This window comes from Rhinatrema bivittatum, chromosome 8 (assembly GCF_901001135.1).
Source record: "Rhinatrema bivittatum chromosome 8, aRhiBiv1.1, whole genome shotgun sequence".
Classification (NCBI taxonomy): domain Eukaryota; kingdom Metazoa; phylum Chordata; class Amphibia; order Gymnophiona; family Rhinatrematidae; genus Rhinatrema; species Rhinatrema bivittatum.
Window position 1 is genome coordinate 98,077,609 of NC_042622.1, and position 26,061 is coordinate 98,103,669.

The following is a 26,061-nucleotide window of genomic DNA, read 5'->3' on the forward strand; positions in this document are numbered from 1 at the left end:
ATGCAAGTGTGTCCATGCACGGAGTTCATTCATTCATTTATTCCCTGTTGTTCCTTGTTCAGTATTTTCAGAGTTCTCTTGTGATTTGCTCAAGTTCTTCTGTTACTTGCTTGTTCCATGCTGTTTATCTTCTCTGCTTTGACAATGGTTATACTGAAGGGCTACAGGGTAGGCTCTGTCCTCATGTAGGATACCCTTTCAGTTTTGGTCTATCTCCATCTGCTGGAAAGGAGGCTCAACCCATGGTCTGGACTGATCTGTGGTACTACAGGAACGAAAATTAACAGGTAAGAACTAATTTTCCTTTTTTTCCCCCCAAGAACCAATATAGTAACTAGAACTCAGTGGGGTAGATTTTAATAGAAGTGCGCGGGCATACATGTGCGCTTGCGCTACCTGGTGCGCACACATGTATGCCCAATTTTATAACTTGCGCGCGCAAGTTATAAAATTGGAGGTCGGCGCGCGCAAGGGGGTGCACACTAGTGCACCTTGCACGCGCTGACGCCCACAGGCTTCCCCGGTTCTCTCCCAGGCCGCTTCGAAATCGGAGAGGCCTGGAAGGGAACTTCCCTTCCCCCTAACCTAACCTTCCCACCCCCCACTTTCAAAATTTTAATCTAACCTTTTGCGGTTGCGCGCGCCAGCAGCCTGCTGGTACGTGATCCTCTGACACTGCCTCCGAACCGCCCCTTTTTGCAAGCCCTGAGTCTTACATGCGTCCCAGGGCTTTACGTGCATCGCTGGGCCTTTTTAAAATAGGTCCGGTGCATAACCCCCCTACGCGCGTAAAGCTTTTAAAATCCGGCCCAGTATGAATAGGGGCTGCTTTTTTTTTCTTTTTCTCTGCAGTGTGAAGTCCCCATAGTAAGCTTTACAAAGTCAATGGCAAGTATTTAGCCCTTGGTATTTCAGAAAAAGGCAGATAACCTTTTTTAATGGACAGAATTGTAGCTGGGGCAGCATCAAGATCTCTTATAAATCATTTCAGGGAAATGCCTTAGGTTTTCCAGAGTTAAAAATTGATGCTGTGATAATGGTAAAATCAGGTTTTTGGGAGAGTTAAAGATGTAAGCGATGCTATTGTGCCTTAAGGGAGCAATTTTCAGACTATCTGCCTTGGGACAAATTCTGACAGTACTTTTTACCTGTGAACTTTGCCCTTGTGCTTTTGCTTTGAAACTTGCAGGAACAACATACTTGCCAACATTTGCACCTGATTTTTCCGCAGGTACTTTTTTCATGAAAAATATGTAGTTTTGAAAATGCAAGCTACATAAGTTGTCTTCCCTGACCAAAATGCATCCCCGGCAGTGGCATAGCAATGTAGGGGTCAGGGGATCCAAGGCTTTGGGCTGCCAGGCTGTAGGGAGCGCTAAGGGGGTGAGGATCCCATCCTACCCGGAGAAGAGGAGGCGGCCCATCCCGCCTGGTGAAAGAGGTAGAGGAGACCCACAGCTGCCAAGAGAGCCCATCCCACCCACCGGCAGAGGTTGAGGAGGCCTGCGGTCCAACTTTTGGAAAAGGACTGGAGCCAGAGCCTGTGTGTATATAGGAAGAAAACTGAAATCCAGAACCTCCAGGGTGGCATTCTCTGAAATGCTTCCTGTTCCACGTGCATGTCCCCAGAGGCAGGCAGAGCTCCAGAGTTTCAATACGTGGATGAGATGATGGTGCAGGGAAGAGGGATTCCGTTTTGTAAGGAACTGGGGAAACTTTTGGGGAAGAGGGAGACTTTTCCGAAAGGATGGGCTCCACCTTAACCAGAGTGGAACCAAGCTGCTGGCACTAACTTTCAAAAAGGAGATACAGCAGCTTTTAAACTAGAACAAGGGGGAAAGCCGACCGTCACTCAGCAGTGCATGGTTCGGAGCAATGTATCCTTGAAGGATACTAGTGAAACAGGAGATTTAGGGCATTCCAACAGAGTGGTTACAATAAAAGAAAACATAGCCCATGTGCCTATATGTAAAAAATCACCGAAGCTAATGATTTCCAAATTATCCCTAACAACTGAAAAGCAGATTGTTAATACAAACAAAAACACACTTTGAAATGTCTGTATGCCAATGCCAGAAGTCTAAGAAGTAAGATGGGAGAGTTAGAGTGTATAGCAGTAAATGATGAGATTGACATAATTGGTATCACAGAGATTTGGTGGAAGGAGGATAACCAATAGGACAGTGCTATATCAGGGTACAAATTATATCGCAATGATAGGGAGGATCAACTTGGTGGGGGTGTGGTACTTTATGTCCGGGAGAGTATAGAGTCCAACAGGATAAAGATCATACAAGAGACTAAATACTCAGTAGAATCTATATGGGTAGAAATCCCATGAGTGTTGGGTAAGAGTATAGTGATAGGATACCATCCACCTGGCCAAAATGACCAGACAGATGAATAAATGCTAAGAGAAATCAGGGAAGCTAACCAATTTGGCAGTGCAATAATAATGGGAGATTTCAATTACACCAATATTGACTGGGTAAATGTAACATCACGACTTGCTAGAGACATAAAGTTCCTGGATGTAATAAAATGACTGCTTCATGGAGCAATTGGTTCAGGAACCAACAAGAGAGGGAGCTATTTTAGATTTAATTCTTAGTGGAAAGCAGGATTTGGTGAGAGAGGTAACGGTGGTGGGGCCACTTTATAGTAATCATAACATGATCAAATTTAAACTAATAATTGGAAGGGGGACAATAAGTAAATCTACAGCTCTAACACAAAACTTTCAAAAGGGAAACTTTGATAAAATGAGGAAAATAGAAAAAAACTGTAAGGTGCAGCTGCAAAGGTTAAGTGTTCAACAGGCATGGACATTGTTTAAAAATACAATCCTAGAGGCGCAGTCCAGATGTATTCCACGCATTAAGAAAGGTGGAAGGAAGGCAAAACGATTACCATCATGGTTAAAAGCTGAGGTGAAAGAGGCTATTTTAGACAAAAAAACATCCTTCAAAAATTGGAAGAAGGATCCATCTGAAGAAAATAGGATAAAACATAAGCATTGTCAAGTAAAGTGTAAAACATTGATAAGACAGGCGAAGAGAGAAATTGAAATGAAGTTGGCCATAGAGGCAAAAATTCATAAAAAAAACTTTTTAAAATATATTCGAAGATGACTGAGGGGTTAAAGGGGCTCTTAGGGAAGATAAGGCCATTGCAGAGAGACTAAATGAATTCTTTGCTTCCGTGTTTACTAATGAGGATGTTGGGGAGATACCAGTTCCAGAGATGGTTTTCGAGGGTGATGAGTCAGACGAACTAAACCAAATCACTGTGAACCGGGAAGATGTAGTAGGCCAGATTGACAAACTAAAGAGTAGCAAGTCACCTGGACTGGATGGTGTGCATCCTAGGGTACTAAAGGAACTCAAAAATGAAATTTCTGATCTATTAGTTAAAATTTGTAACCTATCATTAAAATCATCCATTGTACCTGAAGACTGGAGGGAGGCCAATGTAACCCCAATATTTAAAAAGGGCTCCAGGGGTGCTCCGGGTATCTATAGACCAGTGAGCCTGACTTCAGTGCTGGGAAAAATAGTGAAAACTATTCTAAAGATCAAAATCGTAAAGCATATAGAAAGACATGGTTTAATGGAACACAGTCAACATGGATTTACCCAAGGGAAGTCTTGCCTAACAAATCTGCTTCTTTTTTTTGAAGGGGTTAATAAACATGTGGATAAAGGTAGATGTTGTGTATTTGGATTTTCAGAAGGAGTTTGACAAAGTCCATCATGAGAGGCTTCTAAGAAAACTAAAAAGTCATGGGATAGGATGCGATGTCCTTTCATGGATTACAAACTGGTTAAAAGACAGGAAACAGAGTAGGATTAAATGGTCAATTTTCTCAGTGGAAAAGGGTAAACAGTAGAGTGCCTCAGGGATATGTACTTGAACCAGTGCTTTTCAGTATATCTATAAATGATCTAGAAAGGAATACAATGAGTGAGGTTATGAAATTTGCAGATGATAAAAAATTATTCAGAATAGTTAAATCACAAGTGGATTGTGATACATTACAGAAGGACCTTGTGAGACTAGAAGATTGGACATCCAAATGGCAGATGAAATTTAATGTGGACAAGTGCAAGGTGTTGCATATAGGAAAAAATAAACCTTGCTGTAGTTACACGATGTTAGATTCCATATTAGGAGCTACCACCCAGGAAAAAGATCTAGGCATCATAGTGGATAATACTCTGAAATTGCTTTTTTGACTGCTGCAGCACACTGAGCTAACAGAATGTTAAGAATTATTAGGAAGGGAATGGTTAATAAAACGGAAAATGTCATAATGCCTTTGTATTGCTCTATGGTGAGACCGCATCTTGAATACTATGTACAATTCTGGTCGCCGCATCTCAAAAAAGATATAGTTGCGATGGAGACTGTACAGAGAAGGGCAACCAAAATGATAAAGGGGATGGAACAGTTCCCCTAAGAGGAAAGGCTGAAGAGGTTAGGGCTGTTCAGCTTGGAGAAGAGACGGCTGAGGGGGGATATGATATTGGTCTTTAAGATCAGAAGAAGTCTTGAACGAGTAGATGTGAATCGGTTATTTACACTTTCGGATAATAGAAGGACTTGGGGGCATTCCATAAAGTTAGCAAGTAGCACATTTAAGACTAATAGGAGAAAATTCTTTTTCACTCAATGCACAATTAAGCTTTGGAATTTCTTGCCAGAGGATGTGGTTAGTGCAGTTAGTGTAGCTGGGTTTAAAAAAGGTTTGGATATGTTCTTGGAGGAGAAGTCCATTAACTGCTATTAATCAAGTTTACTTAGGGAATAGCCACTGCTATTAATTGCATCAGTAGCATGGGATCTTCTTGGTGTTTGGTAATTGCCAGGTTCTTGTGGCCTGGTTTGGCCTCTGTTGGACCCTTGGTGTGACCCAGCTTGGCAATTTCTTATGTTATACCAGGACAAGCAGGATGCTAGTCCTCACATATGGGTGATGTCACTGACTGAGCCCTATCCCGGAGGCTTCTAAGAAAACTAAAAAGTCATGGGATAGGAGGCGATGTCCTTTCATGGATTACAAACTGGTTAAAAGACAGGAAACAGAGAGTAGGATTAAATGGTCAATTTTCTCAGTGGAAAAGGGTAGACGGTGGAGTGCCTCAGGGATCTGTACTTGGTCCGGTATATATATGTATGTATGTGTGTGTATGTATATATATATATATATATATATATATATATATATATATACACACATATATATATATATATATATATATATACACATACATACATATATATATATATATATATATATATACACATACATACATACACATACATACATATATATATATATATATATATATATATATATATACATATATATATATATATATACACATACATACAAGACTGGAAGATTGGGCATCCAAATGGCAGATGAAATTTAATGTGGACAAGTGCAAGGTGTTGCACATAGGGGAAAAATAGCCCTTGCTGTAGTTACACGATGTTAGGTTCCATATTAGGAACTACCACCCAGGAAAAAGATCTAGGCATCATAGTGGATAATACTTTAAAATCGTCTGCTCAGTGTGCTGCAGCAGTCAAAAAAGCAAACAGAATGTTAGGAATTATTAGGAAGGGAATGGTTAATAAAACGGAACATGTCATAATGCCTCTATCGCTCCATGGTGAGACTGCACCTTGAATATTGTGTACAATTCTGGTTGCCGCATCTCAAAAAAGATATAGTTGCGATGGAGAAGGTACAGAGAAGGGCAACCAAAATGATAAAGGGGATGGAACAGCTCCCCTATGAGGAAAGGCTGAAGAGGTTAGGGCTGTTCAGCTTGGAGAAGAGACGGCTGAGGGGGGATATGATAGAGGTCTTTAAGATCATAAGAAGTCTTGAACGAGTAGATGTGAATCGGTTATTTACACTTTTGGATAATAGAAGGACTTGGGGGCATTCCATAAAGTTAGCAAGTAGCACATTTAAGACTAATAGGAGAAAATTCTTTTTCACTCAATGCACAATTAAGCTTTGGAATTTCTTGCCAGAGGATGTGGTTAGTGCAGTTAGTGTAGCTGGGTTTAAAAAAGGTTTGGATATGTTCTTGGAGGAGAAGTCCATTAACTGCTATTAATCAAGTTTACTTAGGGAATAGCCACTGCTATTAATTGCATCAGTAGCATGGGATCTTCTTGGTGTTTGGTAATTGCCAGGTTCTTGTGGCCTGGTTTGGCCTCTGTTGGACCCTTGGTGTGACCCAGCTTGGCAATTTCTTATGTTATACCAGGACAAGCAGGATGCTAGTCCTCACATATGGGTGATGTCACTGACGGAGCCCTATCCCGGAAAACTTACTGTCAAAGTTTCTAGAAACTTTTGACTGGCACTCTGAGCCAACTGAGCATGCCCAGCATGCCATGATATTCTCAGCCACAGGGATCTCCCTTCAATCTTCATTTTTCCGCGAAGCTGTTAGCCTCACGGTTCTAGGAGTCCTGTGTGGTGAATTTTTCACTACATAAAAAAACTTGGAAAAAACTCGGAAAAATATTAGACACCGTAGGGGTCTCCCTTTTTTCCATCACGGTAAGTCTTAAAAAATTTTCCGGTCGTTTCCGCTACCATCAACCGTGCCTGAAAGTTGTCTACGGGTGTCCGACTCTCAATATGGCTACGGGTTTCCAAAAGTGCCCGAATTGTTGGCGCACCATGTCCATCACGGACCCACACATCGAGTGTGTACTCTGCCTTGGTGAGGGACACGACATTTCGACGTGCCCAAGATGCGCCGAGATGACACCAAAAGGCAGAAGGCTCTGCATGGAGAAGATGGAACATTTATTCCATCTCCAACTAATGCCATCAACCTCAACTTCCACACAGTCGTCTCCGGCTGGAGCGATCAGGAAGGTCGTCCTTAAAAAACGTAGACCAGATGAAGCAGGTGATCAGCCGTCACTGACCCCTTCAAAATCATCGATAAGGTCTACATCTGTCATCGAGAAAGGGGTCGAGCATCGGCAGAAGCATTGTCATCGGCACCTGAGGCCTCACGATCCTGAAATCGATCCGATATCCGGAGTTCCATCAACGAGTCTCAGATCAGCGCTGAAGAAACCTCGGAGAGAAGGACGCTCCATGTCCATCGAGGCCTTCGACTCCTAGGCGATCCCCACCAATCTCTGTGCCGGGAACCGTACCTCCACAGGGTCCTGAGGAGGTACCGGTATCGCCTTCACTGCCTCCCCCCATAGCTGCTTTGGTTTCACTAGCTATGAGGGTGGAACTGGACGGGTACATCCGCCAGGCAGTTCGAGACGCACTCCGTGACATGCCTCCGATGCCAGCACCGATCACGATTCTGCCATCGATGCCAGCAACATCGCCAGTACCAGTTCCACTCCCGTCACCGGTGCCCATTCCGATGCCATTGCCGGTTCCACGCCAACCTATGCCGATGCCTGATATGTCCTTTTTCGCGCCAATTTTAGCGAAACGGGACACACTCATTGGTGCCATCCCGGTACAATCACCAGAAGTACTGATGCCAACACAAAGAGAAGAAGAAATAGTGAAGGAAGTACCGATGCCTGAACCTATTCCAGGTCCATCGGGAATCTCACGTCCACACCCATCGTTTTCTCCACTATTTCCTTCAAAATCTCTGCCGAAACCATCGATGCCGTTGATGCCATCTCTTCCCATTCCATCGACTCCTCTTCATCCATGTTCACCGGCCACTTTGGAGGATCCCAACACTGACTCTTCCTCAGAGGAAGTCCTTTCACAACCTTCTCCTCCAGAGGAAAGAAGGAAATTCCCTCCAGAGGACCTTTCCTTTTCAAATTTCATCAAGGATATGGCTGACACCATCCCCTTTCAGCTGGAATCTGAAGAGGACACCAGACAAAAAACTCTGGAGGTCTTACAATTTGTGGACCCACCTAAAAAAGTCCTGGCAATTCCAGTTCACAAAGTCCTAGTGGACTTACAGCATAGGCTATGGGAACATTCCTGCACCATACCACTGGTGAATAAAAGAACTGATGCTACGTATCTAGTCCAACATATCCCAGGCTTCCAAAAGACTCAACTACCCCATCAATCGGTAGTAGTTGAGTCAGCTCAAAAGAAATCAAAAAGAATAAAGCCCCATTCATGCAATCCTCCTGGAAAAGATAACAGGTTTTTGGATTCCATAGGCAGGAAAAGAGGTGGGCCTGACCCGAATGGCCAGAGCCCACACATAACCGACGCGCCGCCCCCCTCCCCAACCGAGGACGGCGTCCCGGCAAAAGGAGGGAGGAGAGGTACGCGCCGACGGGATAGCGCCGGCGCGCGAAAGGGCCACCACCCGCCCCCTGTGCGCACGAGAGCGCGATGACGTGGGGCTAGGCCATGCGCCGGCGCACAGGAGGAGCATTGGCGTCGCCGGCCGACGACGTCATCAGCCCTTTAAAGGGCCGAGTAGGAAGCCAGGAACCTCCTTTTCCCCCAGCGCGCGCTGGGGGAAAAGGAGGTTCCTGGCGCGTTTTCAGGCAAAAGGGGTTGCCTGCCGTGTGTTCAGCCCCTTTAAAGGGGCATGGCACGTCATCAGACGGCGCCGCCGGCGTGCCCGATGACGTCAGGACCCAGCTCTCCAGCCGGGGCTGTGCCCTTCCCCTCCCTCTGATGCCCCTCGTCTGCTGGAACGTAGCGCCTGGTGAGTGATGCCTGCGGGAAAAATTGGGGGAGGGGTTGTGGTCGTCCATCGCCAGGCTCCCTCCTTCCCTCAACCCCCGCGTCCTCCGCTCGCTCTGCATTTGGGCTCGCTGCCGTTAAAGGTGGGCTCCGTTAATTGTGCTGCGGGCCCACCCATTAACGTTAGCAGCTGCCACACCTTCTTGCTCCCGTCATACTGTCATACATAACAGATCCGTTCTCTAATACATTCTTTGCATTTAACCTTTGAACTATTGATCACGCTGAGACTGTCTCTGGGTAAAAATGGCCGCAGCTTTATTTTAAACATAACATGTTAACATTTCTGGCTACCCGAGCCGAGGGCTTTTGTGTTCCGCTGCCCGCCACCTGTTCCTAGCAAGGCAGCCTCTCTCTGTAGGCCCCCCGCCGTGTTCCAAGCAAGGGGGCCGTCGCCTTTACGCCTTCTGGCGCCATCGGCTACCATACTGTTGTGCGATGACACCAGCACCGCTTGTAATTCTGCCCAACCGGCCCGGGTACCGGCCAAAACACGGGGTAGGGAGACCCTTGCCCCGTGTCCCCCCATTCAATAAAGCTGTGGCCCTTTTTACTTGTGTTGTGCCTCAATGACATCTTGTAGCGTGGTATTGAAGATGTCATATCCTATATCGGATAGATGTATCCCATCCGGGCGGAACAACCCTGGGGACATGTCGTCTGCCCATTGGTGTCTTATCTGGTAACCCCCCATTATCTGTACCCATGAACCCATCTGTCTGTTCACTTTCTTCCTCCCCCGGCCCCATAATTTTGACTCACTCCATTTTGGTCTGGGAATGATATCAGACCAACATATGACCACGCCTGGGTATAATTGCAAAATCTCGGTTATGTCACATTTTGCCATACGAATCAGAGTCTTGCATGTCACAGCTCTCAGATCATTGCCTCCCAAATGCGTTATAATAACATCTGGTGGTGCCCTCTCTTTCTTTAGTTGACGCATCATGGGTAGTAACTGATCCCAGTGCATGCCTGGTTTTCCCATCCACTCGATACTCCAGCCTTTGTGCGCCAGCCCTAAATGAAGTCCGTACGGCCGGTCACGAGCTCTCTTAGCTGCCCATCGGACGTAAGAATGTCCGATAATCCATGCGATATTCTGTTGCTTCGTCCCATCTGTGAATGACAATTAAGCATGTTGTTATTCAATCAATTAAGAATGTTTGTTTGCCGAGTAGACCTTGTCAAGCCGGACGTAAGAGTTACAGGCGCTGGATTTCCATCGCCCAATTTGCTTGATAACCTCGAATTGTAAACCGGCTTGCGCCGCGCTTGTGGCTGCACCAATCCTGAAGGAATGTGATGTGAACTTTTTTGGGTCGAGCTTCATTTTTGTTATTGATGCTTTTAAAATTGCATTGAATTGGAATCTAGTAAGAGGTGATGTGTCCGCATGAATCAATAGGTGCTCTCCTCCAGTAGGCCGCACTGCCATATACTGCCTCATGTTGTCGATTGGGCCCCTCGCTAGTGGACAAGGCGGGGGCCCAGGGATTAAGACTGCTTTGCTTGGTTCCTACGGCGAGCAGCGGTGGAGACATCCTACCGGCTCGGGTACCCAGGGAAAATTTTTCTGGATGTGTTAAATAAAAGCTGCGGCCTTATTATACCAACAACAGTTCTCTGTGTGGTTCATTGTGTATAAAGTGAATGCTTACGTGTCTAAGAGTAAGAAGAAAAGGTAGGGACGACGGCCACGTGGGAAAATAGTGGCGGCTGCTAGGGTTAATGTTTCAGGGGTCCATGTTAGTTTCCAGAATTGCGGTCTACCAACTATATATGACACAATATCAGCGTAATTTGTGGAAACAAATTCAGGAACTCTCAGAATCTCTTCCCCTGCAATTTCAAGATTCCTTCAACACTATCATCCATAAGGGCTTGGAGGCTGGGAAACACAAAGTTCGTGCAGCTTACGATAGCTTCAAGACTTCATCAAGAATGTCTGCCACTGGTATCAGTGCCCGCAGATGGGCCTGGCTCAAGGGCTCAGACCTGAGGCCAGAAGTATAGGAGAAACTTGCTGATCTCCCTTGTGCAGGGGACAATCTCTTTGGAGATAAAGTAAAGGAGGCAGTTTCCCAGCTGAAGGAACATCCGGAAACCTTGAGACAGCTTTCCTCTGCTCCTCAGGAGTCTCAAACATCTTCCCGAAGACTCCCAAGGAAAGACTCAAACGACCATATTATCGGCCACGGTGGTACTATCCACCTCCTGCCCATGGAAGGTCACGTAGGCCAGCTCAAAGACTGCAGACCCGACCACCAAGAGCACCTAGAGCTCAACCCCCTCCGCAAACAGGGTCGACTTCGGGATTTTGAAATCTCACCAGGGAACAGAAGCCTGTCTACAAATCTGACTCCAAATTTGCCAGTAGAGGTTGGATCACTTTCTTCCAGCACAACTGGTCGCACATCACCACAGACCAATGGGTACTCTCGATAACATCTCAAGGGTAGCACCTCACTGTACCAAACGATACTCCACCCACCTCATCTTGGACAGTAAACAATCAATTCACACTCTTACAAAAAGAATTATCAACCCTTCTGAGAGCCAGGGCCGTGGAACCAGTTCCCCGACCTCAGCAGGGCAGAGGATTCTACTCCCGTTATTTCCTCATTCCAAAGGAATGAGGAAATAACGGAATGGAACTTTCTCTGAAGAGAGAGCGGTTTTAAGTGGTGTACCGCAAGGATCAGTGTTGGGACCGGTCCTGTTCAATATCTTTGTGAGCGACATTGCGGACGGGATAGAAGGTAATGTTTGTCTTTTTGCGGATGACACTAAGATCTGCAACAGAGTGGACACGCCGGAAGGAGTGGAGAGAATGAGACGGGATTTAAGGAAACTGGAAGAGTGGTCGAAGATATGGCAGCTGAGATTCAATGCCAAGAAGTGCAAAGTCATGCATATGGGAAATCCGAATGAACTGTATTCGATGGGGGGGGAAAGGCTGATGTGCACGGAGCAGGAGAGAGACCTTGGGGTGATAGTGTCTAATGATATGAAGTCTGCGAAACAATGCGACAAGGCGATAGCAAAAGCCAGAAGAATGCTGGGATGCATAGAGAGAGGAATATCGAGTAAGAAAAGGGAAGTGATTATCCCCTTGTACAGGTCCTTGGTGAGGCCTCACCTGGAGTACTGTGTTTAGTTCTGGAGACCGTATCTACAAAGAGACAAGGAAAAGATGGAAGCGGTACAGAGAAGGGCGACCAGGAAGGTGGAGGGTCTTCATCGGATGACATACGAGGAGAGATTGAAGAATCTAAATATGTACTCCCTGGAGGAAAGGAGGAGCAGGGGCGATATGATTCAGATTTTCAGATACTTGAAAAACTTTAATGATCCAAAGACAACGACAAACCTTTTCCGTCAGAAAAAAATCAGCAGAACCAGAGGTCACGAGCTGAGGCTCCAGGGAGGAAGACTAAGAACCAATGTCAGGAAGTATTTCTTCACGGAAAGGGTGATGGATGCCTGGAATGCCCTTCCGGAGGAAGTGGTGAAGTCTAAAACTGTGAACGACTTCAAAGGGGCGTGGGATAAACACTGTGGATCCATCAAGTCTAGAGGGCGTGAATAAAGTGGAGGCAGCAAAACACTGCATGGAGCGGCAGTAGCCACAGAGGCATTCAAACACTGCACGGAGCGGCAGTAGCCACAGAGGCATTCACGGAGCGGGATGCCAGTGGCCAGTAGTTAGTGTTCCACCTTCACGGAGCGGAAGGATGGAGGGCTGCTATCTCCAAAAAAAAATAAAAAAACAAACAAAAAAATAAAAACAGGGGTGGGTAAGAGTATGGGGCAAGGGTGTGGCCTGCTTGTTACAGCGGTTGCTACCCCTAATTGAGCTGGATGTCACTTGGATGCAGATACGGAGCTGCTCTCTAAATTGGTGGTGGGGTGGAGGGGAATTAGGGCTGGAGGGTACTGGAAGCCAATAGTAACAGGTGGGAGAGAGAAAAAGGGGAAAAAAAATGGATAAATTGCGTAGCTTGCTGGGCAGACTGGATGGGCCGTTTGGTCTTCTTCTGCCGTCATTTCTATGTTTCTATGTTTCAAAGAAAACAGGAGGCTTACGTCCCATATTGGACCTCCAGAAACTCAACAAATACCAGAAAAAAGAAACATTTAGGATGGTGTCATTGGGCACCATGCTACCTCTACTTCAAAAAGGAGATTGGCTCTGTTCTCTGGATCTTCAAGACGCTTACGCTCACATTCCAATATTCCCTCCTCATCGCAAGTATCTGCGATTCCTGGTTGGAAGTCAACATTTCCAGTACAGGGTGTTACCATTCGGTCTTGTCTCAGCACCTCGAGTGTTCACAAAGTGCCTGGCAGTAGCAGCTGCCCACTTGCACAAGGAAGGAGTGCACCTGTTTCCTTACCTGGACGATTGGCTCATCAGAAACCAAACAAGACAAGGAGCTCTCAACTCTCTCAAGCTCACAATAACTCTAGTCCATTCATTGGGATTCCTCATCAACTACCTGAAATCCCACTTCATACCATCTCACCTGTTACAATTCTTTCCTTCATATCATCTCACCTGTTACAAAAGCTTTCCTTCCAAAAGACCATGCACAGGCACTCGCCTCGTTAGCAGGCTCTCTACGCACACGGGCGTAAATAACAGCTCATCAATGTCTCACTCTTTTGGGTCACATGGCCTCCACAGTTCATGTCACTCCTATGTCCAGATTAGCCATGAGAGTTACTCAATGGATACTCAGAAACCAATGGATACAAGCCATTCAACCACTGTCTTATCCAGTTCAAGTAACTCAGCAACTACGGTCCTCGCTCCCATGGTGGACAAACATGGACAACTTGCTTACAGGCCTACCTTTCCAACAACCGGTTATGCAAGTGACATTAATTACAGATGCATCCACTTTCGGATGGGGAGCACACATTGGTCATCTGCAGATTCAAGGTACTTGGACAAAACTCGAAGCTACATTTCAGATAAATTTCCTAGAGCTTCGAGCTATACGTTATGCGCTGCATGCGTTCAAGGACTGCCTTTCCCACAAGACTGTTCTGATATAAACAGACAACACAGTAGTCATGTGGTACATAAACAAACAGGGAGGTACGGGCTCGTATCTCCTTTGTCAAGAAGCAGCACAGATTTGGGACTGGGCCCTAACACACTCAATGTTTCTCCAGGCCACTTATCTGGCAGGCATTCACAACGAGGTGGCGGATCGCCTCAGTCGTCACAAATGGTCTCTGGATCCAGAAGTGGTGACCAAGATCTTTCAACATTGGGGTCAACCAACAGTAGACCTCTTTGCATCACAACTGAATTACAAAGTGGACAATTTTTACTCCCGGTCCAAGCAGAGAAATCGCTTACCCAGGGATGCCTTTGCTCGCCACTGGAACTCAGGTCTTCTATGCGCGTATCCTCCGATACCGCTAATAACTAAAACTCTTTGAAGCTACAACAGGACAAAGGGTCCATGATATTCATAGCCCCATATTGGCCTCGACAAGTATGGTTTCCAATACTCCTCGACCTCTCGATCAGAGACCCAATTCGCCTGGGCACAGCACTCACTCTCATAACTCAGGATCAGGGTAGGTTGCGTCATCCCAACCTTCAATCCCTATCCCTCACAGCATGGATGTTGAAAGCTTGATTCTTCAACCTCTCAATCTTTCAACTAATGTCTCTCAAGTGCTTGTAGCTTCACGTAAACCCTCCACATGAAAGAACTATCGTGCTAAATAGAAACGGTTTACCACGTGGTGCACACAAAACAGTGTCGACCCTTTTTCCTGCACTACATCATCTTTATTAGACTATCCATGGCATCTCTCAGACTCTGGTGTCCAGTCCTCATCTGTAAGAGTACATTTAAGTGCAATCTCAGCTTATCACAATACCGTCGGAGATGCACCAATATCAGTGCAACCCTTCGTTAGTAGGTTTATGACAGGTTTAATTCAACTTAAACCTCCACACCGGTCACAGAATGGGACCTTAATGTAGTCTTAACGAGGCTCATGTGTTTCTAGAAACTTTGACAGAAAGTTTTCCGGGATAGGGCTCCGTTAGTGACGTCACCCATATGTGAGGACTACATCCTGCTGTCCTGGGATAACACTTATTACAAGATAAGCAATTTTGCTTTCTTATGTATCAAGGGAGGAGAGGGGGTGGAGCCAGTATGTGTGCGTGTGTACGGAGGAGAAGGATGGAGCCAGTGTGCACGTATCTGAGAGTGAACCAGTGTGTGTTTATGAGCCTGAGAGGGAGCCAGCCAGCCAGCTTGTGAGTGTCTGTGACCGTGTTTTGAAAGAATGAATGTCTGTGTCTATGTGAGCATGAAGATTAATGTGTGTGTATTTTACATTCTGCAGTAAAAACAATGTGTGTGTATATGAGGGAGGAGAAAGTTTGTGCACCTCCCTTCCCCTTTTTGATTTTAATTAATTGGGGTGTGTTTGATGTGTAAGCTCTTTTGAAATATTGTATTGGTGTTTGGGAAATTTAAAAAAATGAGTTTATAATTATTGAATGTTCTGTTCATCTGCCTTTTTTTAAATATTAATTCTTTTATTATGTGGCGTTACTATTATGATTGATGCTTTATATTTCTTGATTTTATTGTTTGATGTTTTCTGAGGAATGGTGATACTTTTGTTTTTCCATTGGTGCACTACATACAGAGTCTGACTTGTTGTGGTTTCCAGTTCAGTTTATATCTGCACTTTTCCACTTATACTTTATGGTCACTTTATTCTGTATTTGGTAAGGGTCTGTCCATGTTCTACATTTTTGATTGAGGTTTAGTATTCTGCTAATGTGTTGTTTCAATGTGTAGGGATCTGTAGAAATTTGGTTTGTTCTGTTTTCCTTATAGATGAGCCAGTGTGTGATGGTGTTTTAGGGCCTGGTGTAATGTTTGCAGGGTCACCTTTTCATAGGGTTGAAACTCTTTGAATGCTGGCTGTTAGTGCTGTTCTTGAATGGAAGGTTTATTATATTGTAACACTAATTTAATTTGCTCATGGCTTTTTGAGGACCCAAAATGTGTTACAATAGTCCTAATACAATATGTGTTCCAAGTGTCTTGTTAGTTTTTATGCAGGGTTTTCTGGTTGACACCCCAGCATAAGAATATAAGGTATGCCATACTGGGTCAGACTAAGGGTCCATCAAGCCCAGTATCCTGTGTCCAACAGTGGCCAACCAAGTCACAGGTACCTGGCAAGAACCCAAACATTAAATGAATCTATTTCAAGCTACTAATCCTTATTGATTAATAGCAGTTTATGGACTTCTGCTCTAGGAACTTATCCAAAACATTTTAAAACCCAGTTATACTAACTGCTGTAACTACATCCTCTGGCAATGAATGCCAGAACTTATTGAGTGAAAAAGAATTTTCTCCAATTTGTTTTAATTGAACTATTTGCCACCTTCATGGAGTGCCCCCTAATCCTTGTCTTATCAGCAGTTCATGTAAATATAATATACATGCTGTTTTGATATTTTTCTTCAAAAGATTGTATTTTGTGTCCTTTTTCATGTAAAATTTTTTATTATAAATGCATAATTTGAAATTATGTATGGAGAGGGCCGAGGTGGAAGGAAAGCTGGGCAGAAAGCTTTAAGATTCACTTAGGCTGCCTAATACCTTGCACTGACCCTGATTAGAAGAAGACAACAAATAAAATGTAAAAAAACCCCCAAAAATCAGAATGAGGAAGGGCCAGCACAGTAATTATTTGCACAGAGCTGCAAAAAAGTTAGCATTGGCCCTGCACGGCAGTGCTCTGTGGCGACACGCTGACTGGGTTCCCACCCTTCCCCCCAGTGAAAAGAGATCCTAAACAATAGTGCCATGTGGTGATGCAATGACAGGTGATGGTGGGGGAGAACAGAGGGGCAGAACATAAATGCATTGGCCCCTGGGCACCGAGACCCTCGCTATGCCTCTGATTCCCGGGAATGTCTCCTCTCAATGCCGCTAAAAGTACACTGCAAATGAGGGAGGGCAATTTTCAGACAGTTGATTTACGCAAGCAAATGGCTTTGAATGTTATTCTTTCCCAAACGTTTAAAATGCTATTGCATGCGATGCTCTGCATTAAACAGTGTTGCTCCTGTACAGGAACCTTCTATGATGCACAGATGTGCTCTCTTGCTGATTTGATGCAGTCGCCTACCCTGCCATTTTCGCTCTGCATATGACCACTTTTGCTACAGACAAGTGCAATTTGCGATCCTCCTTTGCTTGAATAAAAGGCTTTGTGTTACTGGTCATGAAAATTTAGCAAGGAAATGTTTCTTTAAATAAGTCAACATAGGCATTGTGGTTTATTGCAACTGGATTAAGAAAGTTCATATTTGCATATCTTGCTCAGACGCAAGGCTGAAGAAGAACGGATACGAAAGGATGAAGAGAAGGCGCGAAGAGAACTCATCAAACAGGAGTATCTAAGAAGAAAGCAGCAGCAGATCTTAGAAGAGCAAGGGCTTGGTAAACCTAAACCCAAGCTCAAACCCAAGAAGCCACGACCCAAATCTGTTCACCAGACGGAGTCGTTTAGTGATACAGGAACACAATGTTCTTCTACTCGTAAGTGGTTGAAAGAAATGCGCCTTACATTTATTTTTTGTTTCTTTTAATGCTGACATAATTTATATATCTTTTAAAACAAGTTCTGTTTTTCTGCCTAGCTGATAATTTAAGCAGTGCCCAGTCTGGATCTAGTCTCTCCCTGGCATCTGGAGCAACCACTGAAGCTGAAAGTGTGCACTCTGGTGGCACTCCTACCCACCGGTAAGGATTTTTCTGCCCTGTCATGTATGATAGATAATAAGGGAATATCTTTTTTTTTTTTTTTCCTAATGAGGGTACCAGGCACATATTAGTCCATTTAAAGTTTAATCGGATACAGAGTAGAAAATAAACTGTGGAAAGTAAACCAGAAACTTCAATAAGTTGTTCATATTGTAATTCACAGAGGAAAGGTTTATTTGGTTTTTTTCCTGTGAAATCTATAAATTACATGTTATATAAACGTATACATACCAGTCAATTCAGCATAAGACTTTAAAGGTTTGAGAATACAAAGTTAAAATCTATAGCACTGCAAAAGGTCAGATTTGGGCCAGCCTAATGGCTCAGCAGTAATACTGTGCACTTTCATGTGGGAGACTCCAGTTCATTTCCAAGCCCAGCTTCTGTTTCTCTCATAGGATGCTACAAAGGTAGTATTCACTGCCCTAGAAGGCAGGAGTCTGAGCTGTTACAACACTGACACCAAGAGGCCAGGTTCAGGTTCATCTGAACCTCTCTCGTTCATCTCTCGCTCATGTCGTCTCTCGTTCATCTGTTTGACCTCTAGCACACTTGCTTTAGTGCATGGTAACCACCACTTCTTGCTTTGTGTTAAGTTCTTGTTCAAGTGCTTCCTTTTCTGAGTAAAACTGCTGCATAAGATGGCTTTTTCTAGAATGAGTGACAGGCCAGTACTCCATGGGTTGTGCTATATTTGTGGTAGAGATAGTTAAAATGCCATATGTAGGGATATCAATAGTAATGCTTCTGAGCCCTCATTAAATTGTATCTGATTTATTTTAATTAGGGTTCCAGAAAAGATACTGCAACTAAACTGTAATTCCCTGTATGTACCCAGATCAGTCCAGACCCCTGGCTTTTGCCTCCCCTTCAGCAGATGGAGACAGAGTTGTTGGTTTTTTTTTGTTGTTTTTTTTTTCTGACACTGCAACATAACCCAAGGTGCCACCTGCAGTCCCTTAGTATTTGTCTGTCTCCAGCAGATGGTGGAGGTGCAAAACCTGCAGTCTGAGACTAGTTTAAAAAAACAGAAGAAAAAGAACTGGACTTTTGGAGATTGCCTCCTAAGGGGTTGCTAGGTCCTTGTGGGGCCATCCCCCCCTGGTTTCTCAGGTGGATGAGCAGGGGGTTGGGGACCATTTATTGCTCAGTCCTTGATCACCGGTGAAGGGCTGAAAGCTGGTGGTTCCATTTCCCTCGTCCTCAGGAGGATAAACAGCCTGCAGTCAGCCTTCATTTTGCAGGGAAGTGCTTTTTTTTCCTCTGAGTTTGTCTGCCTTCATAAAGTTTTTAAAAAAATAAATAAATACATAGAAAAGAGAGCAGTTTTGTGTGTTTGACTTTTGGCCTTGCCTCTCAAGGGCAAGTTCAAGCAGTTCTCCTTTATCCCCGGTCCTCCAGCGGCTGTTTAGTAGTCACAATCCTGGCGCCCCGACAACATGCTGCGTGGTTTGTCCTGCACATTCTGTGGGAATGCGCGTCTTTCCTGCGAAGGCTGCTGTTCCCAGTGCCTCTCCGGTGGAGAGGGCACCTCAGGGATGGTCGCGGAAGCATCGGCAGGCAACGCGAGCCTGGGAGGCTTTCTGCTGTGTTGAAAAATGTGGAGGCCCCCCCCCCCCACCTTCCCAGTGAGTCGCAGGAAAGGTGGCCATTTTGTTCAGCTTTGCAGGGCACAGAGGGGGAGAGGGATTTCCCTCCTCTTTTATCCCCAACTAATAAAACCTCCAGGGGAGGTCAGGAGGCTCAGGGGGTTCAGTCAGAAGGTGAGGAGGACCTCCTGGGGGAAAGTTTCTGAGCCTCCTCTACTTTTTCTTCTAACTTTGTCCTGTTATTCCACAGGGCTTTCATGACCAGAAAAGCCGCGGGGTGGCGCAGGGTCGAGCAGGGGCATTGGTACGTCCACAGACAGAATAAAGGGCCAGACATTTCTGGGCTGCGGGATCTACAAGAGTTCGGTGACCCCAGGGTTGCACGCGCTGGCAGACGCAGCGGAGGATCTTTCTGAAAGTTCAGACTGACTGACGATCGGCAAACACAGTACCTGCATGGTACCGAACCGATTCTGATGGACCAGAACCTGGAAGAAATGCAGGATAAGGCCCAGCGATAGAAGGGGATGCTCCAAAGGCAGTTTGGCTGTTCTGCAAGGAGGAGTTGGCTCCCTTGTTGCCCCATGTTCTGGAGGAATTGGAAGTACAAGTTCTGTAAGAGGACTCAGATCAGGAAGGTGCAGATCCTGTTATGGGTGGTCTGGTGGAGATTTTCCCTTTCCATAAGTCGGTCAAGAAGGTGTTTAGAGAGTGGGATACTCCTGATACTGGAAAAGTTAGCAGAGCGATGGATAAGTTATATCATGTGCCTGAGGGATACTCTGGAGCTCCTGAAGGTGCCGAATGTGGATGCATCAGTGTCAAGAGTGGCTAAAAAGACAAACATTCCGCTGGCTGGGCTGCAAGAAGATTTTTGAGGTGCCCACCCTTGGCATACGGGCTGTGGTGTGTAGCAGTTTTATGCTAAGGGCAGGTCTCTGCTGGGTTTAGTAGTTGCAGGCAGACAGGGCCATGTCTGACCTTAAGGCTAAGCAGGCTGAGTGGCTAGTAGCCATGGTAGCCTATGAAGCTGATGCACTATACAACCTCATTCGAACTTCTTTGAGGACAATGATGTCAGCAGTTTTGGCTCGGAGACTCCTCTGGTTGAGGAACTGATTAGCGGATGTGTCATCTAAGTCTCAGCTGGGAGCTTTACCTTTTAAAGGGAAGCTGCTTTTTGACGAGACTTAGAGGAGATGATCGAACTTCTCTGAGAGAATAAAGATCATAAGTTGCCTGAAGATAAGCCTAAAAGAAAAGGGTCTTTGCCTTCACGCTCTTGTTTCAGATGTAATAAACGTTTCTGGCTCGGCAGGGCTATCGGTGGCACCCAGAAGCAGTCTGCCGGACAGCAGTCGTCCTAGAATCAGACCTTTCACGGGCGCAGATCAAATAGAGATGGCTGTAGCCAGAGGAATGGTGGAGCCAAGTCCGCCCAATGGTGCAAGGCCGGTCCACTCCTCAGTACCAGCAGTAGGGGGTCAGTTGACTTTTTTTTTTTTTTTTTTTACGAGGAGTGGACTGAGATCATGATGGATCAGTGGGTGCTGGGCATAATAAGACAAGGTTTTGCTTTAGAGTTTGGTCGTGCACTAAGATTTGTTCATAGTCTCCCCCTGCTCAAACTCATAGTACAGGAAACGGTCGACTGTCTATGGTTGCTGAGAGCCGTTTTTCCTGTACCTCTGGAAGAGCAGGGGAAAGGCCTCTATTCCATTTATTTCGTCATTCCCAAGAAAGAAGTGATGTTTCGGCTCTGGACTTGACCGAGGCTTATTTGCATATAGGAATCCGAACTAACCAAGTCCTGGGCGATGTACATAAAATGCCTGGGACGGCATTTTCAGTTTTGCACCTTTCCATTCGGTCTGGCAACTGCTTCCCGGACTTTCACCAAGGTGATTGTAGTCATGGCAGCGGCACCCCAGAGGGAGGGCATCTTGGGGCACACTTTTCTGGATGACTGGCGAAGTCGGAGCTCCTTTGCCGGCAGGCAGTAGATGTGGTGCTCTAGCTTCTGCAGTCATTAGAATGGACTGTCAATTAGGCCAAGAGCCATCTTTCCCCTTCTCAGATGTTAAGAACATAAGAAATTGCCATGCTGGGTCAGACTAAGGGTCCATCCAGCCCAGCATCCTGTTTCCAACAGAGGCCAAACCAGTCCACAAGAACCTGGCAAGTACCCAAATACCAAGAAGATCCCATGCTACTGATTCCAATAATAGCAGAGGCCATTCCCTAAGTCAACTTGATTAATAGAGGTTAAAGGACTTCTCCTCAAAGAACTTATCCAAACCTTTTTTAAATCCAGCTGCGCTAACCACATCCTCTGGCAACAAATTCCAGAGCTTAATTGTGCGTTGAGTGAAAAAGAATTTTCTCCGATTAGTCTTAAACGTGCTACTTGCTAACTTCATGGAGTGCCTCCTAGTCCTTCTGTTATCTAAAAGTGTAAATAACTGATTCACATCTGCTTGTTCAAGACCTCTCATGATTTTAAAGACCTCGATCATATCCCCCCTCAGCCGTCTCTTCTCCAAGCTGAACAGCCCTAACCTCTTCAGCCTTTCCTCTTAGGGGAACTGTTCCATCCCCTTTATCATTTTGGTTGCCCTTCTCTGTACAGTCTCCATCGCAACTATATCTTTTTTGACATGCGGCGACCAGAATTGTACATAGTATTCAAGATGCGGTCTCACCATAGAGCAATACAAAGGCATTATGACATTTTCCGTTTTATTAACCATTCCCTTCCTAATAATTCTTAACATTCTGTTAGCTCAGTGTGCTGCAGCAGTCAAAAAAGCAATTTCAGAGTATTATCCACTAAGATGCCTAGATCTTTTTCCTGGGTGGTAGCTCCTAATATGGAATCTAACATCGTGTAACTACAGCAAGGTTTATTTTTTCCTATATGCAACACCTTGCACTTGTCCACATTAAATTTCATCTGCCATTTGGTTGTCCAATCTTCTAGTCTCACAAGGTCCTTCTGTAATGTATCACAATCCACTTGTGATTTAACTATTCTGAATAATTTTTTATCATCTGCAAATTTCATAACCTCACTCATTGTATTCCTTTCTAGATCATTTATAGATATACTGAAAAGCACCGGTTCAAGTACATATCCCTGAGGCACTCTACTGTTTACCCTTTTCCACTGAGAAAATTGACCATTTAATCCTACTCTGTTTCCTGTCTTTTAACCAGTTTGTAATCCATGAAAGGACATCGCATCCTATCCCATGACTTTTTAGTTTTCTTAGAAGCCTCTCATGATGGACTTTGTCAAACTCCTTCTGAAAATCCAAATACACAACATCTACCTTTATCCACATGTTTATTAACCCCTTCAAAAAAAAGAAGCAGATTTGTTAGGCAAGACTTCCCTTGGGTAAATCCATGTTGACTGTGTTCCATTAAACCATGTCTTTCTATATGCTCTATGATTTTGATCTTTAGAATAGTTTCCACTATTTTTCCTGGCACTGAAGTCAGGCTCACTGGTCTATAGTTTCCCAGATCGCCCCTGGAGCCCTTTTTAAATATTGGTGTTACATTGGCCTCCCTCCAGTCTTCAGGTACAATGGATGATTTTAATGATAGGTTATGAATTTTAACTAATAGATCAGAAATTTCAATTTTTTTTCCTTCAGTACCCTAGAATGCATACCATCTGGTCCAGGTGATGTGCTACTCTTTAGTTTGTCAATTTGGCCTACTACATCTTCCAGGTTCACAATGATTTGGTTCAATTCATCTGACTCATCGCCCTCGAAAACCATCTCCGGAACTGGTTTCTCCCCAACATCCTCATTAGTAAACATGGAAGCAAAGAATTCATTTAGTCTTTCTGCAGTGGCCTTACCTTCCCTAAGAGCCCCTTTAATCCCTCAGTCATCTAACGGTCCAACCGACTCCCTCACAGGTTTCTTGCTTTGGAGATATTTTTTAAAAAATTTATTATGAGTTTTTGCCTCTACGGCCAACTTCATTTCAAATTCTCTCTTCGCCTGTCTTACCAATGTTTTACACTTAACTTGGCAATGCTTATGCTTTTTCCTATTTTCTTCAGATGGATCCTTCCAATTTTTGAAGGATGTTTTTTGGCTAAAATAGCCTCTTTCACCTCACCTTTTAACCATACCGGTAAGCGTTTTGCGTTCCTTCCACCTTTCTTAATGCATGGAATACATCTGGACTGCGCACATGGATTGTATTTTTAAACAATATCCATGCCTGTTGAACACTTCTAACCTTTGAAGCGGCACCTTTCAGGTTTTTTTTCTAACTATTTTCTTCTTTGGAATTTCTGGGGGCGCATTTCGATACCAAGGTGGGGAAGGTTTTTCTCATCGAGCACATATCCAAATTACAGCTACAAATCCTAGCTTTGCTGCAGAAGCAGGTTCCTAGGGTCTGGGATTACTTGCAAGTTCTTGGCTCTTTTTCCTCCACGTTGGAGTTGGTTCCGTGGGCATTTGCTCATATGCGACCTCTACAGTCAGCATTGCTTTCCTGCTGGAATCTGTCGGAGCAGTTTCATTTGCAGCTTTCTTTCACGGAGTTGGCCAGGTCCAGCCTATTGTGGTAACTTGTTTGGGATAAGTTGAGTCAAGGAGTGGACTTGGAGGTTCCGGACTGGAGAGTTGTTACCACCAATGCTAGTCTTTCCAAGTGGGGAACAGTGTGCCAGGACCAGTCTGTTCGGGACCTGTGGTCGGTGAAGGAAGCATTTGTGGTCCATCAACCACCTAGAAATGAAGGCAGTGAGGTTGGCATTGCATGAATTTCTGCTGCTGTTGAGGGGCAAGCCTGTGAGAGTCCTGTTGGACAATGCAACGATGGTGGCTTACATCAACTGACAGGATTGGAACCAAGAGTTGGGTGATAGCTCAAGAGGCCAGGAGTTGTTCCACTCCGTAGAGCAGCATCTGGCATGGTTTGCAGCTTCTCAGAAGGTGAGAATGGACAATGTACAAACAGATTTCCTGAGCCATCAGCAGTTGAATCACGGAGAGTAGGAACTCTCAGAGAAAGCAATGTATCTCATCATCCAAAGATGAGACAATGCCACACATGAATCTCATGGTGACCTTCCAAAATGCCAAGGCCCCGCGGTTCTTCAGTCAGAGAAGCGAGTGGGGAGCAGAAGGGGTCTATGACTTTGTTCTGCCTTGGCCAGTCAGCATTCTTCGGTATGTGTTTCCCCCCATGGCCTCTGGTGGGCAAAGTCTTGCGGTGGATAGACATGCATCCAGGTGAGGTAACCCTGGTGGTGCCGGAATGGCCAAGGTGACCTTGGTTTGAAGACCTGATAAACTTAGTAGTGGATGGTCTGGTGAGGCTTTTGTGCCAAGGTCCCATTTATTCCGATCAGGCGGCTCATTTCTGTCTCGCGGCTTGGCTTTTGAGAGGGAGCACTTAAGGAAGAGAGGATATTCTGAGGATGTTACTGCTATCCTTTTGCAAGCAAGAAAGATTTCCACTTCTTTGGCATTTGTGAGGATATGGAAAGTTTTTGAGGTCTCAAGGGCAGAGCAGAGAGTGGATCCTATATGGGCCTCCGTTACTCGTATTTTAGTTTTTTTGTAGAAAACCTTGCTGAAGGGGTTGTCTTACTCCCTCAGAGTTCAGGTGGTGGCATTGTGCTGCCTCCAAGACAAGGTATAGGGAGTGACTCTAGTGCTGCATCCAGATGTAATGCTTTTTTTCCAGGGAGCAAAACATTTACATCCTCTGGTTCAGAAGTTGTCCTTCCTGAAACCTTAACTTAGTCCATAAGAGCTTATTTGCTGCACCGTTCAAATCTCTTAAGAGAGCCACTAATTAAGGATTTCACTTTGAAGGTGGTTTTCTTGGTGGCATCATGTTCTGCCCGAAGGATTTCGGAATTGCAGGCGTTTTCTTGTAGAGAGCCCTTTTTGAGGATTTCAGATTCTGGAGTTTCCTTGAGGACGGTTCCTTCTTTTTTGCTGAAGGTGGTTTTGTCATTTCACTTGAATCAGTCAGTGGAACTATCGTCCTTTTTCAAGTTTGGATGCTATGATGCCTCATGCTAGAGAGTTAAGATGCTTGGATGTCAAGCGTGCTTTGTTGAGGTACATTGAGATCACTAACAGTTTTCAGCTAGTGGATCATCTTTTTGTACTATGGAATGGTGCATAAAAGGGTTGTAAAGCTTCAAAGACCATGATTGCACAGTGATTAAAGGATGCTATTGGTTCAGCATACATCTGTCAGGGTCATCCTATTCTGGAGGAGTTACAGGCTCATTCAACCCATTCTCCCACTGCATCCTGGGCTGAATGTCAACAAGTGTCACCCCAGGAGATTTGTAGGGCAGCTACTTGGAAGAATTTGTACAGTTTTGCAAGCCATTATTGTTTGGATGTCCAGGTCCCAGAGTTAAGGGGCTTTGGGGAAAGTGTGTCCCTCAAGCAGACTCTCTCAGTCCCACCCCATTTAGAGAGGCATTGGTACATACAGGGAAAGGAAAATTGTTTCTTACCTGCTAATTTTCGTTCCTATAGCACCACAGATCAGTCCAGAGTCCCGCCCAGAGGAGGTCTTGGATTTTGAGATTCTGCTTGATCTGTTACAGCAGAGTTTTCCAAAGTGAGTGTCGCGACACATTAGTGTGTTGCTTGTAGTGTGGAGGTGTGTCACCCGGTCCGCAAGGCGCGGAAGCAGGGAACTACAGCAGGAAGATTGGCGGGGCTGTGGTGGAGCTTACCTCAGCACGGCCCGAAGAAAAGGGTCACATTCATTCCTCCTCCTTCTTCCTGCCTGCGCAGCCCCAGAAGAAAAATGTTGCTGGAGCCACGAGGGCAGGAAGGAGGAGGAGCATCTGCTGCGTACAGAAGAAGAGCAGCATTAATGGGCTGCC

General features: G+C 45.1%; 1 protein-coding gene across 1 annotated transcript in view; it reads left to right on the forward strand.

The window, feature by feature from the left end:
- CAMSAP1 (calmodulin regulated spectrin associated protein 1) overlaps window positions 1-26,061 on the forward strand; it is a 239,507-nt gene that overhangs the window by 174,088 nt on the left and 39,358 nt on the right. Inside the window, 2 exon segments of the mRNA XM_029612075.1 lie at window positions 17,138-17,352; window positions 17,454-17,556. Coding sequence (XP_029467935.1) covers window positions 17,138-17,352; window positions 17,454-17,556 — 318 coding nt within the window.